The sequence below is a fragment of the Panthera onca genome, chromosome A1 (genome assembly GCF_046562875.1).
Source record: "Panthera onca isolate mPanOnc1 chromosome A1, mPanOnc1 haplotype 2, whole genome shotgun sequence".
Taxonomy (NCBI): domain Eukaryota; kingdom Metazoa; phylum Chordata; class Mammalia; order Carnivora; family Felidae; genus Panthera; species Panthera onca.
In genome coordinates, this window is record NC_138339.1 from 48165469 (window position 1) to 48178988 (window position 13520).

The following is a 13520-nucleotide window of genomic DNA, read 5'->3' on the forward strand; positions in this document are numbered from 1 at the left end:
TGGATATATTCATGTCAAGAGAGAATTTCTGTTTTGACTAAGTGTCAGTGAGAATTGGATCTCACTTGAAATTTTACATATATAATGATTGAAAAAAAAAAGTCCAGCTGGCATCTGGCTCTTTACTACCCAGATATTTCTGGTGCTGGCCATCACAGGATACGTTTACATCACAAGGTGTACTTGGGTTCTTTACCTTCATGACCCCATACTCGGTGAGTTGGCACCAAGGGTGGAAGAAGAATTTCTGGAAGACATTGCTACATGAGGAGGACTAGAAATAATGTACCCTCTACAAGGAAGTGTCTGCAAATGACGTAAATACTTATTACTGTACCCAAACTATATGAACCCCCAATTCACCTTCCTGTTAATTGGACCTCCAAACTTAATGTAAATCCTCCAAAGCCACCCAACATAAAGGGAATTTGAAAAATACACAGTCTTAACTAGTTGTAATTAAAACATCTTAACTTTAGCCCATTTGACAAAAATTGTATGGTGCTATTAATGTATTACTAGGGTGCCTCCCAGAGTCATGAAAGGTACCTGGACAAGAGAGGACTTGAAACTTGATTCCCTGGAAGGATTTCTACTGGGGAGGATCAAGAAGAAACACAGATTGGAGACTATCTTTCTTTTTATATTTTTATCATCTCAACATGTTTCAGTTTTTGACTAGAAAAATTAGTGTACTCAGCATATCTAAATTTTCCCTTTCTCTGCAGGATTATTGGTAACAGATGTATGCATTTCCTTATGTTTGGTTGGCTTCGCTTCCTGTTGTAACCATTCATACAAAATTGCTCACTCCCTTCCCTGTTCTTTCCTTCTTCCCTTACCATCTGAGTTGCAAACTGGAGTATTCTGTTTTATGTGGCTTATTTAAGTAGGCAGTTGGTGTGGTAGAGATTTAAGAGCCCTCGTTACATACAGAATAGGCCACTACATCGTTCACGAGGGGTCTGAATTCTGATCCCCACTCAGCCTTTAATTTGTTGTGTGACTTGAAAGAGAACTACTTCTCCTTCCTGGCTTCAAGCTCCTCAGCTAGTCAGTAAACATGGTGGTCAATATCAGTGGTCCCTAGGAGCGCAAGAGTCCTGCCAAGCCCTCAGAGAAGCTCTGCTTTTTTGCTGTTGCGTATTCTAGAATTTGTTGCAATCTTTTTCTCTTGCAGTGGTCATACTATTGAAAAATATATTGAAGGCCAGTTTTTAGAGAAGTAGTCCCAAATGCTTGGAACAGCCTAGGGAGTTTTTTTAATTAATTAATTTATTTTATTTATTTATTTTTTTTTTTTAGCAATTATAACTCCATCATAGAGCTCAGAACTTGTATTTGTTAAAAGTTTGTTTTTGAGCCTGATGCATAGTCAAGGCTGAGGGAGATTATTCTGGACAAGTGGTATGCAACCTTGTCTATACCAAATTACGTGGGACACTTTAAAAATGCTGATGCCTGAGTTCTACCTTTGTGATTATTATTTAATAGACACCTATTATTTAATAGGTGTTTTTAAAGCTATCTGATATGTATCCAGGATTGAGAAACCCTAATAGAGACAGTCACTGCATTTCGTCAAAGTCTAACAATCTTTGTATGAAAAAAAAATCACAAGTGTGATATCCATATCTCTAGAGTCTTCTAAATATTTATTGAACATGTTGTTTCCACTTTATAGCTAATACATAATTCCCACATTGGTTGTGGCAAATGTCAAAGAAAAAGCAGCTGGTGTGGTGGCAATATGTCTAGCTTCCGTACTCTTATTTCTCATTGTTCATCATACCTACTAGAGTCCAGTACAGTTATTCTTGTCCTTGCCCTGCTATAAGCCCTGTATTCCTGCACAAGTTGGTCAACTCTAGGCTTAAATCAGCTCATTCATAAAATTAGTTCATTGGAGTTAAAGGACCTTGCAGATACGATTTTACAATTATGTGATCATTTCTTTAATTTATAGAATATGTTTTAATAGGAAATAAAGGCCTAATTTCCTTCAAACTTATAAAACATTCTTTCTCCTTCTAAGGGATCTTGGTGTGTAAAAAAGTTAGCGAGAAATGACTTTGTTGCATTTCTATGTTGTTACAATACAGCCCTGATCTATAGAATCATAAGGAGCTGAGTTATGAAATGGAGATCCTCTTGTAGCGTAAATTTCACTGCTTGGTTGGGAACCCAGTGCTTTGGAAGCCTAAGTGAAAATGTGCAGGGATACTAAAAATTAATTTTCCTGTGGTGTTGGACTTAAGCTTCTATACACTCCCAGATGGCAGAGGATTTCATATTAGATGGGAAATCATTCATTTGTCATTTATGTATTTGTTTTTTCACTCATTCATTCCATACACATATATTTAAATAAATATTTATATTAGGACCTGATTTTGGCACTAGGATAGTGTCCAAAACAAGACAGATGTCATGTAGGACTTCATTGAGCATTTCCATTGATCATAAATAAGAATTCACTAGGCTTTTCAGAATACCAGCGATGTTTAAAGGCCTTGAGTTCTCAAGGGGATTTTTAGATTTTATGTGTACATTTTAATGATTATCTAAAAACTATAAAGTAATCATATTCCATCCCATCTGGAATATGAATTAATAACCAATGATGTGATTTCAGAGCCCACGTTTTGTTTGTCACCATGGTCACTTTGGTACTGCATACAACACATTTCATTGATCTTGACCAAGATGAAATAAAAAGAGGCAAGCTTTATTCTTAGGGGATGGAGTATGCTTACGTGAAGGACAAATGAAGTAAAAAATCCCAAAAGAAAGGTTGTGCAAGTATTTGAATAGAGAAAAGCAGTAGGGGCCATTTTGTCACATGGCTCATGGCAGAATAGGGATGTTAGACTCAGAAGATGCTGTGCTAAAGTCCTTGGTACCACATTATGTCACTTAGTTTTAGGAAATCATCAATCTTTGTAGAAGTCAGTTATTGTCCATTTTGATTGACACACATTGGTTGATTTGTTTGTATTTAATTTTAAATTCACTTTTGGTTTTAGAATTTTATTGAAATAAGTTTACTTAGATTCGTGTTGATACTTAAGCAGTAGTGGTAGGAGAAAGATCTTTCGTGTCACCAGCAGGGTTTAAGGAAAGCTTCCTTACTTTAAGGAGGATTAATATATTACTTAACTTTGACAAATATTTTTCTAACTTATCTCACTGTGCTGTAATCACTACTTAATGAGTTCTTTCCTCCCATTAACCTGCAAGCTCCTGGAAGGCATTTTCATACCTTCCTTGACTTTGAGCCTCTTTAATGTTTATTAAATAAGTGAATTGATTGATCACAATTGGAATCCTGTAACTCCTAAGGACTAATTCAGCATGTAATGAGGTTACTGTTAAGGGAGGCATTTAAGCACCAGCTACCATTTGAAGATTTCTGAGTCCGGTGGGGCTTAATCTATGCCTATAAGCATCACTTTGAACTCTGAAATAGGGAGAAGATAAAAATTGTTACTTTTCCCCGACTTTTTGGCAGTACAGAATGACTGCATTTGAGATCATTTAGCACCCCCACACACACCAAATAAATTAGTTGAATAGCATTTATTATACCACCGTGATGAACTGTTGGGGTTCATTTATTTTCTCAGACAAATTCTAAATTTTGCCCTCAGGACTTTGGTAGGTGGTTGAGCATCTCCCTCATGAAGAGGTTGGAATTCTAAGAATCATTTGGAAAATGGCTTCCTAAGGATCTCTTCCTCCCAGGGTATGCGCACCTGTGGATGTCTCGGTATATACATCATGCGAGATGACTGTGTAAAATGAGGGGACTAACACAGTGTCCAGAGGAGATACTTTTGTCCAGGGGAAACTGACTTTTGGAGTTGTCAGGAGGATGGAAACGTACAGACGGCAGCCAGCCATATCTCTTCATCTGTTGATTTTTTTCTTTCTTTTGTTTTTTTCTTTCTCTCAGCAGTTTAACGTGAGTGCGTCTCTCTTGCCTTGTCTATTTCAGATGCCTCAGGAGCAGTACACACACCACCGGAGCTCCATGCCCAGCTCTGAGGGGCCACAAGTATACAAGGTGGGCATTTATGGCTGGCGGAAAAGATGCCTGTATTTCTTTGTCCTACTCCTGATGATTTTAATACTGGTGAACTTGGCCATGACCATCTGGATTCTCAAAGTCATGAACTTCACAATTGTAAGTAAAAACACATGTTTCTTCAGCCCTTCTTGGGGGAAGGGAAGGGAACGTGTGGACAAAGAAAAAGGAATGTGGAAAAGTAGTGGTAGTAGGATTCAAAAGATCTTGTAGCCTGGCATTTGGTTAAAAGTATTTCTGTTCACATTACTTTTGGGGATCCACCTCTATCTCATCTCTAGTTCCCAAAGGCTGGTAATTCAGTTTGGAGGCATTTCCCTCCTTTACAGTCTCTCATATGATTTCCCTTCATTTTGATAACTGTGTCTCTGTATCCTGTAGTTTCTAAGCCCTCTGAGTAAATAATGCAGGAAGAGATATGGGAAAAATTCAAAGTACTAAGTTTCCCCAAATTTTAGTAGTGATTGTGAAAGATTTTGTGAAGTGGAGGGTAGAAATATCTGAGTAAAATGAGGCTTTGTGAATTATTTAAGAGTTTTAACGGTCTGTATATGCCGGGTAGCTCATTACTATGTTTAATTGAGATTCTCCTTGATTTTTAGAAGGGCAATTCTCTTTGCCATTGCCAGAGCAGGATGGAAATGAGAGCAGAGCCATGTTTCATTTTTTGTAGTAAAAATTGTGTTTATGCTTCTTTGAAGAAATTCTTGCTATAGGTACTTAAGGGTACTATACACATTGAACATTTACTTGTTGAAGTTCAAATGAAAAGAAAATCCTGGAAATATGATTTCTGGAGTCATTCTGAGGGTTTTTTTTTCCCTTTAGATTTCCTAGAGATTCTGGCATTGTAAGTACTTTCACTTTTAGTGAAAGCATAGTGGATAGTAATCTGCTGCCTTGAGATTACTTTCCTTTCTTGTGATGTCAAAAGTAAATAATTAGATTGGCCATAAAAATAAATCCCATTGTATAGAGCAATGTGACCATATTACAGTAAGTTACCAGTAAGGTTTTCATGTGAAAATCCCAAATAAGATAGTGGATTTTTGCCTTTTCTGGATTATAAAGTTTATTTTTATCCTTAATACACAGTGCAGAGGCATGCTTCCCTGCCTTTTTGGGGGAAGTATCTTCTGTTTGGGCTACTTTTCTCCATCTGCCTGATGCTCTTATAGCTGCCTGGGAAAACCCTGGATCCTCCTGTAACTCCATTTCTCTGTATCTTATTACACTCATTACCCAAGATAAGAATTTTTGCCTGTACTTCCCAGACAGACTCCCTTTGAGAAGACTGAGTGCTGAATCTTTTTAGAGATTATGGTTCTAAGAGATATCCAGGGTCCCTTCCTAAGTCCAAGTGACCGCAATTGCCATTTGTTGATGTGCATGTTCTGTGATGTTTTTATTTTGTAATTCATGAACTTACAAAGTGGAGAAACTTTTGTTTTGCAGTGTTAAATAAGACTGAGGCTAGGGCAGTAGAATGGAGAATAAAGATGGAAAAGACATTTAAAAGATGGTGTTGAATAAATACCTCAACTACTGGTTGGGTGTAGGAGACAAGGGGTTGGAAGATATTCTGGAACATTCTCAGGTTCTGGCTGGTGAGATAGTTGGATGGTGGGGGGTCCAAAGAGCAAGATAGAATTGATTACTTTCCCATTGGAACCTAGCTGCAACTCATGTACCCCCTAACCCCCTATTTCTGTGTTTTTTACCTAATCTCTTATGAAGTTAATTTATAGAACCTGAAAGATTTTGGGGTGAATGTGGTGGAGAATATGAACTCAAATCTTTAAAACTGGCATCATACACATATGGCTTCTAGAGTGTGTTTTATTTGGCAAGCTTAATAGGGAAAGGTATATGTAAATGTATATTGAGTGACAATTCACTTTGATTGTATGTGAGCTTGGGGAGCAATATGACAGTAAGGTAATAACCTATTTGAAATAGGCTATTTCCTGTAGTTAACTAAATTGATTGCCAAAGTTGAGAGTTCTTAAAGCTTTACCAAACCAAGTACTTACTGAGTTGAGAATAATGCCATTATTAGCCATAATTGGTGCTTTATAATAGTAATGCATTTGAGCAAATAGAGCTGAAGTGTCAGAAAATTGATCTTTCCCTGCAAGTTAAAAGCATATTTTTCCATCAATCACAGTATAAAACCTATTCTTTTAGAATTATAATTCTATTCCACAAATAGTAATTTACTGACAGTGAAGATCGTGAGAAAGAGTAAGGTATTAACCAATTTTATATTGGAGAATGTGGGGTGAAAGAGCAAAGGAAATCAGTGGGATAAGAGTCAAGCATTTTATGCATGGATTTTAAAATATCATCAACAGAAAAGAGTGATTATTTTGTACATCTAAAATGTTCAATAATTTGCAATTTGGGAAAGTTGACAGTATAATCAAACCTTCTGAGTAAGAATGAACCAAGAGAATGATGTCATATGAAGGTATTTCTGGGACTTGGCAATTTATCCAAGATTGGATATCCAGAATTTTACTCTGTAGTCAGACTTCTATGCCATCCCCAAGGATATACGCTGCAAGAACCCTTCCGTTAGAGCAATCTGGACAAACATCTAACCAAGTTTTCTTGATCCCAGATGTAAACCAGAAGACAAGTGGTTTTGCTCTCCTATGCTCTTAGCAGAATATTCTGATGTCGTTATAAGGCAGGTGGGCAAGGTTACACTTTTATTCTCAGTTTTCCCCTCCATGGAAGAGTGTATGGTTTACCAATACTGTGAACACCCATAAGTCAAACTATCCTAGTTCATCGCACACTGTGCCGCCCCAGGGAACTACTATTTGCTATATGTTTATTCTTTTAGTTCATTCTCTTAGTCACTGTGCTTGGCCTTAAAATATATATCTCATTTAATTCTCACAACAACTATAAATTAGGTATTATCTCCATTTTAATAAAAAAAAATGCTCAGAGAAGTTAAGTGACATGTTGGAAGACACACAGCTAAGATGTAAAAGAGCTAGTGTTTGCCTTCAAAGCCCAACCCTTTCCACTACATTGAACCTCCTCCTTCTTTTTTCTTTAATATGAAATTTATTGTCAAATTGGTTTCCATACAACACCCAGTGCTCATCCCAACAGGTGCCCTCCTCAGTGCTCATCACCCACCCTCCCCTCCCTCCCATCCCCCATCAACCCTCAGTTTATTCTCAGTTTTTAAGAGTCTCTTATGAACTTCCTCCTTCTAATTGCACTAGTGATCTGGCTCTTCAACAAAACTCTAAAGCTGGCAAAATGGGCACTATCTTTGTTGCCCACCCTCTCTCATCTGAACCACAAACGTCCCTCCCATCTAGATAGCCATTGGTGTTTGCTGTGCCAAGTAGTTCCCTGATAGTCATGAATGTTCAGTCCTCATCTTCTTTCTCTTGGCACTGTCTCTTATGACCCTCTCCATCTACTGTCTCAACCTTCTGATTTATTCCCTTGTTGTATTCATGTAAACATTTAATATAAACTTAATGACTTCTGTGTCATAAGTTGACATGGAGACTCAGTGAGTTCATTTGTGTTAAGCATTTATGGCAGCCTCTGACCCACAGAAAGGCTCGATATTGGCAACAGAAAGTCGTGAGAGACCCTACATCATAGTGGAGTGGTTAAGGGCTCACACACTCTGGAGAGAGATGCTCTGGATACAGATCTGGCGTCTGTTTCTTACTTTGTCAGGTTCCTCGGCCTTCTGTGCTGCAGCCTCCTGGGAGTAAGAGCACCTACCTCTTCATAGGATTCTTGTGAATAATACATGAGGTGATGAGTCCAAGCTATTTAGAATGGAGCTTGGCACATGTTAAGTTATGGTAGCGGTTGCTATCACCATCATCATCATAACTTTTTGAAGGCTTATTTTGTGCCAGGCACTGTACTGTTGTAATTTGTAAGCATTACCTAACTTAACCCTTCTGTGAGTAGATGATAATAGGGTACCAACTTCACAAGGTGGTAGCTTGATCTGTGATCACACAGCTCTAAGGCAGCAGAGTAAAGATTTGAATACAAGCAGTCTGCCTCTGAAACCTGGTCTGTTAGCCAATGTGGGGCAACACAAGAAGTTCTAGCATGAGGGGGATCCTGGCTGGCTCAGTTGGTGGAGCAGGGGACTCTTGATCTCATGGTTGTGCGTTCAAGCCCCACACTGGGTGAAGAGATGATTACTTTAAAAAGTAGGAGAGCACCTGGGTGGCTCAGTCAAGCATCGGACTTTTGATCTCCGCTCAAGTCTTGATCTCAGGGTTGTGAGTTCGGGCCCCACTTAGGACTCCATGTTGGACATGGAGCCTACTTAGATACTAATAATAAAAAATAATAAAAAAAAAATCTTAACATGAATGTCAGGGAACTAGATGCCTAGCCGGCAATGAACTACATCACTTCCCCCCCTCCCCCGAGACTCAGTATAGAAATGAATGCATTGAAGTAGGTATCTATAAGACCATAGGTTTCTTTCTGTTAGAACACTGTGGTTTTGTCTTTTGGATTTTGCCTTGACCATGTGTGATCTCATTCTGTAGAAGACTACTGCTACTGCCAGTACATTCTAACAACCCAGTCCAAATAATGTGGCTCTGAAGACCTCCCAAAATACTCAGTATTGATCATCTAAAATATCATTTAGCAGAAGTGGTTAGTAAGTGATAAAATTTTAAAGGTTTGGGAATTATGAATAGATGGCCTGATCTCTTAGCACAATTGAGTATGAAATCATTCATTGTTAGACAAAATAAAAGCTTAGGAGTCACCTCATCAGACCTCCTCATTTTGCAGATGATGGAACCAAAGTGGAGAGTGAGGTTGCCTGACCCAGCTGCATTGCCCTAACCATGCCAGGGAACTTCTCAGGAGCAGGGATTATGTTCTACTTATCTTTGTAACCTCAACCCGGTTCCAGTACCCAGTCAGCTTTCAGTATGTGCTTGTCAAATTTATTTATTTATTTATTTATTTATTTATTTATTTATTTATTTTTATTTTTTTTAATTTTTTTTTTAACGTTTATTTATTTTTGAGACAGAGAGAGACAGAGCATGAACAGGGGAGGGGCAGAGAGAGAGGGAGACACAGAATCCAAAACAGGCACCAGGCTCTGAACGGTCAGCACAGAGCCCGACGCGGGGCTCGAACTCACGGACCGTGAGATCATGACCTGAGCCGAAGTCGGACGCTTAACCGACCGAGCCACCCAGGCGCCCCTGTGCTTGTCAAATTTAAATTGCCTTTGTGCCGATACATGCACAAGATACTGGATGTCCAGTACCTGGTCAGTGCAGGTCACATGGTAGGTCCTCAGTAAATTATAGTTTTCTATACCTTGTTTAATAGATACCTTAACTTCTATTTCTCTTTTCCTTCATTAAAATGATAAAAGTCAAACCATTTTATACATGGTTATATAAGAAATGAAATGTCTATTTGTTTAATAAAAACTCGGAACTTAATATTTTTCCCATATAATCTTCATAAACACCCTATGAGTTTGGCACCACTTTTACCCCTATTTTACAGGTGGGGGAGCAGAGAGTCCAGGAAGTATGGTAACTTGCCCCAAGGTCATGCTGTCAGTAAGCCGTGAAGCTGGGGTTGGGTCACAGGGAGTCTGGCTCTCGAGCCCATACTCTTAATCAGGACACTACACTGTCCATTTCCCAAGTGCTATTTTTCATGAAGACAAATTGAATTTGTTCAGTGCAATGTCTAAAACATGATTTATTTACCCCAAAGTAAGATAAAGATCCACTGAGGGTCAGAGGAAGGCATTCTAATACTTGTAAATTGGACACATTGTAAAACAGTAAAAGCCAGAGAGAACGGCCAGTGTGTTCCTTAACTCAGAGTGCCGACATATCATCCGTTTGGAGAAAGCCCAAGGAACTGGGACCTAGTCAAACTAACTCAAGTAGACAGGAGTGAGGACACACATGCTCTGGGGAGGAGACAGGAATCTCATGGGTAGATGGGAGCACCTCACAGCAGAGAGACCTAGAGTGCTGTCAGGAACCAAGCCTGCTCTGGGGATGTCCACCCTCTGGCTTTACAGGGCCACATGACATCCATCTTGCCCTGAGACATTCGTTGCTATTTGCAGGCCAGAGTCCTTCTGCCTTGGCTGTGCCATCGCGTTTTCTGCTTCTTTGCAACTTAAGCACACATCTGCCCTTGTCCTTCCTTTTAAAATGGCCCTTCCTCCAGCTCCCGCCTGTACCTGTCCCAGTCTCTTGTTACCCAGGTGGAATCCCAGAGAGGGAAGTGCATTGGCCCAGCAGATGCTGCACATCACATTGTGACTTGTTTGCATGCCTAGAGACTCAGTAAGATGCCCCATCAGCTGTGTCCTGGCAGCACAAAGTCACGCAGTTCTTAGAGTTCAGCTCTTTCAGCAGCCTGGCCAGGATTCCCTCCCATTAGGTCGGAAATACACTTGAAAAGCCTATCTACCTTGGATCTTCGGTAAACATTGCCTCTTTTAAGCTTTTCTCTTTCTTCTCCTTTATTCTCTGGAATCTTCCCCTATTAAGCTGATGACTCTTTCTTTTGTGTTGTGCTTTCCCTGCTGTCAAGCAGTGGGGGGCGGGGGGGGGGGGAGCATGCAGTCCTGTACTTATTTATTTTCCTGTCCCTCCCTCCTACTAGGCTACGAGCTCCAGAAGACAGGAACCTTAAACTATTCATATTTGAGCCCACAAGTTTAAGCACCGTGCTTAGCACATAGTCTTTAAAATGTTTATTGAATAAATGAATGGGAAAAAATCATGAATAGCCTGTCACTTTAAATTAAAATGTGTAAAGATGGGTTAATAGAGCTTTATATGGCTTTTAAAATGAACTATTAGCTCATTTATTAAGGTAGACAGATCATAAATGAGATGAGTACTCGAATTTGATTATGAAAAGGTATTTTTAATACAGACACTCCCTCCTGTGTATCAGCTACCTGCTACATTTTAATTACATGAGAAGAGAAGGGTAATAATGGAATGTGAAACAGAACTGAAGTAGGAGATGTCATCCTAGTTAATATACAGATTTGCTCAGCAAATGAAAGAAAATGATATTATTGGCTTCAGTTAGACTTTTTGTTTAATGCTGTTAGTGAATATAGCGTGTGTGTGAGTAGCATCCACTTCAGTTTCTATATTGAAAACATCATGCTTCTGACTCTCAGTGCTTTGACTCCTGTGGTCACTTTTTATCCATTAGCTCAAATTCATCGGCCTGAAAGTTGCCAAAATGTTATTTTTTTTAAGGCAGCATGAAAACTGTGAAGCAGAAAAACAAAAGAACAAAAGTCACCTGTTCTATCAGTCCTGGGATATGGCTCCATAATGTCCTATTTGCTTTGAAGCCTGCTGTGTTTTGTATCTTTATAAGAATGAAAATCTTCGAGGATGATTTTAGTCATTGTGACTGCTGCAAAATGCTATAAGCCAAGCTTGTTACAAATTTATGTTCTAAACATAACATGTTTAGACTTCTGAGGACTTCTGAGTCATGTTGAAAGCAGAGAACCCCATGATGGCAGCCTGGAAGCGGTGTGTTAAGCCTGGTTGGGAAACCTCAGACACTAGGGCTCCAGCTTTGAGAGCTCAGGCCCCTGGAGACAAAAGATGGGGTGGGGAAGGAAAAGAGTGGAAGCTGATGCTCAAAACGTCCAAAAGAATGCAAATCATAGACACTCTCAATGCAAATTGTAGACACTCTCGAGAGGTCACACTGAGAAACTTGAGCTCTAATTACAAACAAATGACTATGTAATGTTAGCCTAGGATAATACCCATGACCTTTGCCACTTACTACTATTTTCATATACTCAGAATTTGTTGTGAATGATTCTGGAATTGAGAAAAATTGAGAATGTCCGCAATCGCCCTGGAAATATTTTTGTCTTCATACATCACGCGTAGCTGCTCACACATGGAGTTTCAGATCTTATAGGTCGTGTGGCTGTTACCGTTCTGTTACTCAGAACTCTGAATTACTCTCAAAATCGGAAGTTATGGCCAGATCTTAGAGCACTGCTCACTGTCACTGAGGCACTAAGCAATCATAGGAGAGAAGTTTTGAATCTCAAGGGAGTATGTTACTACAGAGAACTTGATTGAAGGACTCTTCCACCATAGGCAGGGGCTATTCAGACTGAAGAAGAAAACATGGTAACTACGAGGAGGTTTCAGGACACTTGAGTTGCCTGAGAGTTATTACTTAGGGTACTCTGAGCTCAGAGTAGTTTTGTAAATGCTTTGTCTAGAACTGTACTGTCTGATATGGAATTAAAATTAAATAGCATTAAAAATTCAGTTCCTTGTGGGGCGCCTGGGTGGCTCAGTCGGTTAAGCGGCCGACTTTGGCTCAGGTCATGATCTCGCGGTCCATGAGTTCAAGCCCCGTGTCGGGCTCTGTGGTGACAGCCCAGAGCCTGGAGCCTGTTTCAGATTCTGTCTCCCTCTCTCTGACCCTCCCCCATTCATGCTCTCTCTCTGTCTCAAAAATAAATAAACGTTAAAAAAATTCAGTTCCTTGGTCACACGGGCCACATCACAAATATGCAACAGCTACACGGGCTAGTAGCTACTCTCATCAACAGAGCAGATAGAAGACATTGCCATCATTGCAGAAAGTTCTTTGTTATAAAACAGGTCTAGAATCTACTAACCTGCCTTTTGGATAGGTCAGATCTTTGAACAAAAAAGTTTTTTTATTTTTCTCTGTACAGTAATTTTTGCTTTTTATTTCTGTGTCCTAGACAATGTTTAGGACCTGGAGCCATGGGAGTAGGGTAGAAAAAAAGCGAACAAATAAAACTCAATTCAACAGAAAGAGAAGAAAGTGTCTTATAATCTGATGAGCAAATGGCTCCAAATAACTGGTTAAAACATCCTTGTTCCTTTTCCACACCCCCCACTCTCAGTCCCCTCTCCTCCTTTCAGTACTCCTAACTGGGAAGGTAGTAAGACTATGATAGATTTTCCATCTTGTTTTGAAGATCAGGGTGGCTCTTTGTTGGGCAAAAAGCTCTGTTGAGAGGGGAGGGTCTGGACCATTTCTGAGCCTTATTGTCTCAATCTGTAAAATATGCAGTTCGGACCAGATGAAATACAAGGTCCTTCCTCCAGACCTTAGATAGTTTCTATATATTTTTAAAATTTTTTTTAATGTTTATTTATTTTTGAGAGAGATTTTGAGAGAGAGAGAGAGAGAGAGAGAGAGAGAGGGAGAGGGAGGGAGAGCAAGAGAGAGCACGCACACACAAGTTGAGAGAGAGAGGGAGACACGGAGTCTGAAGCAGGCTCCAGGCTCTGAGCTATCAGCACAGAGTCCGATGTGGGGCTCAAACCCATGAACCTCTCAAGATCATGACCTGAGCTGAAGTTGGAGGCTTAACCGACTGAGC

General features: G+C 39.6%; 1 protein-coding gene across 4 annotated transcripts in view; it reads left to right on the plus strand.

The window, feature by feature from the left end:
- The window catches only part of SGCD (sarcoglycan delta), a 943518-nt gene that overhangs the window by 569818 nt on the left and 360180 nt on the right, over positions 1 to 13520 (plus strand). For all 4 annotated transcript variants that reach the window (XM_078446222.2, XM_078446224.2, XM_060634806.3 and 1 more), the window contains one exon: positions 3998 to 4186. In XM_078446222.2, coding sequence (XP_078302348.1) covers positions 3998 to 4186 — 189 coding nt within the window. The remainder of the gene's footprint in view (positions 1 to 3997; positions 4187 to 13520) is intronic.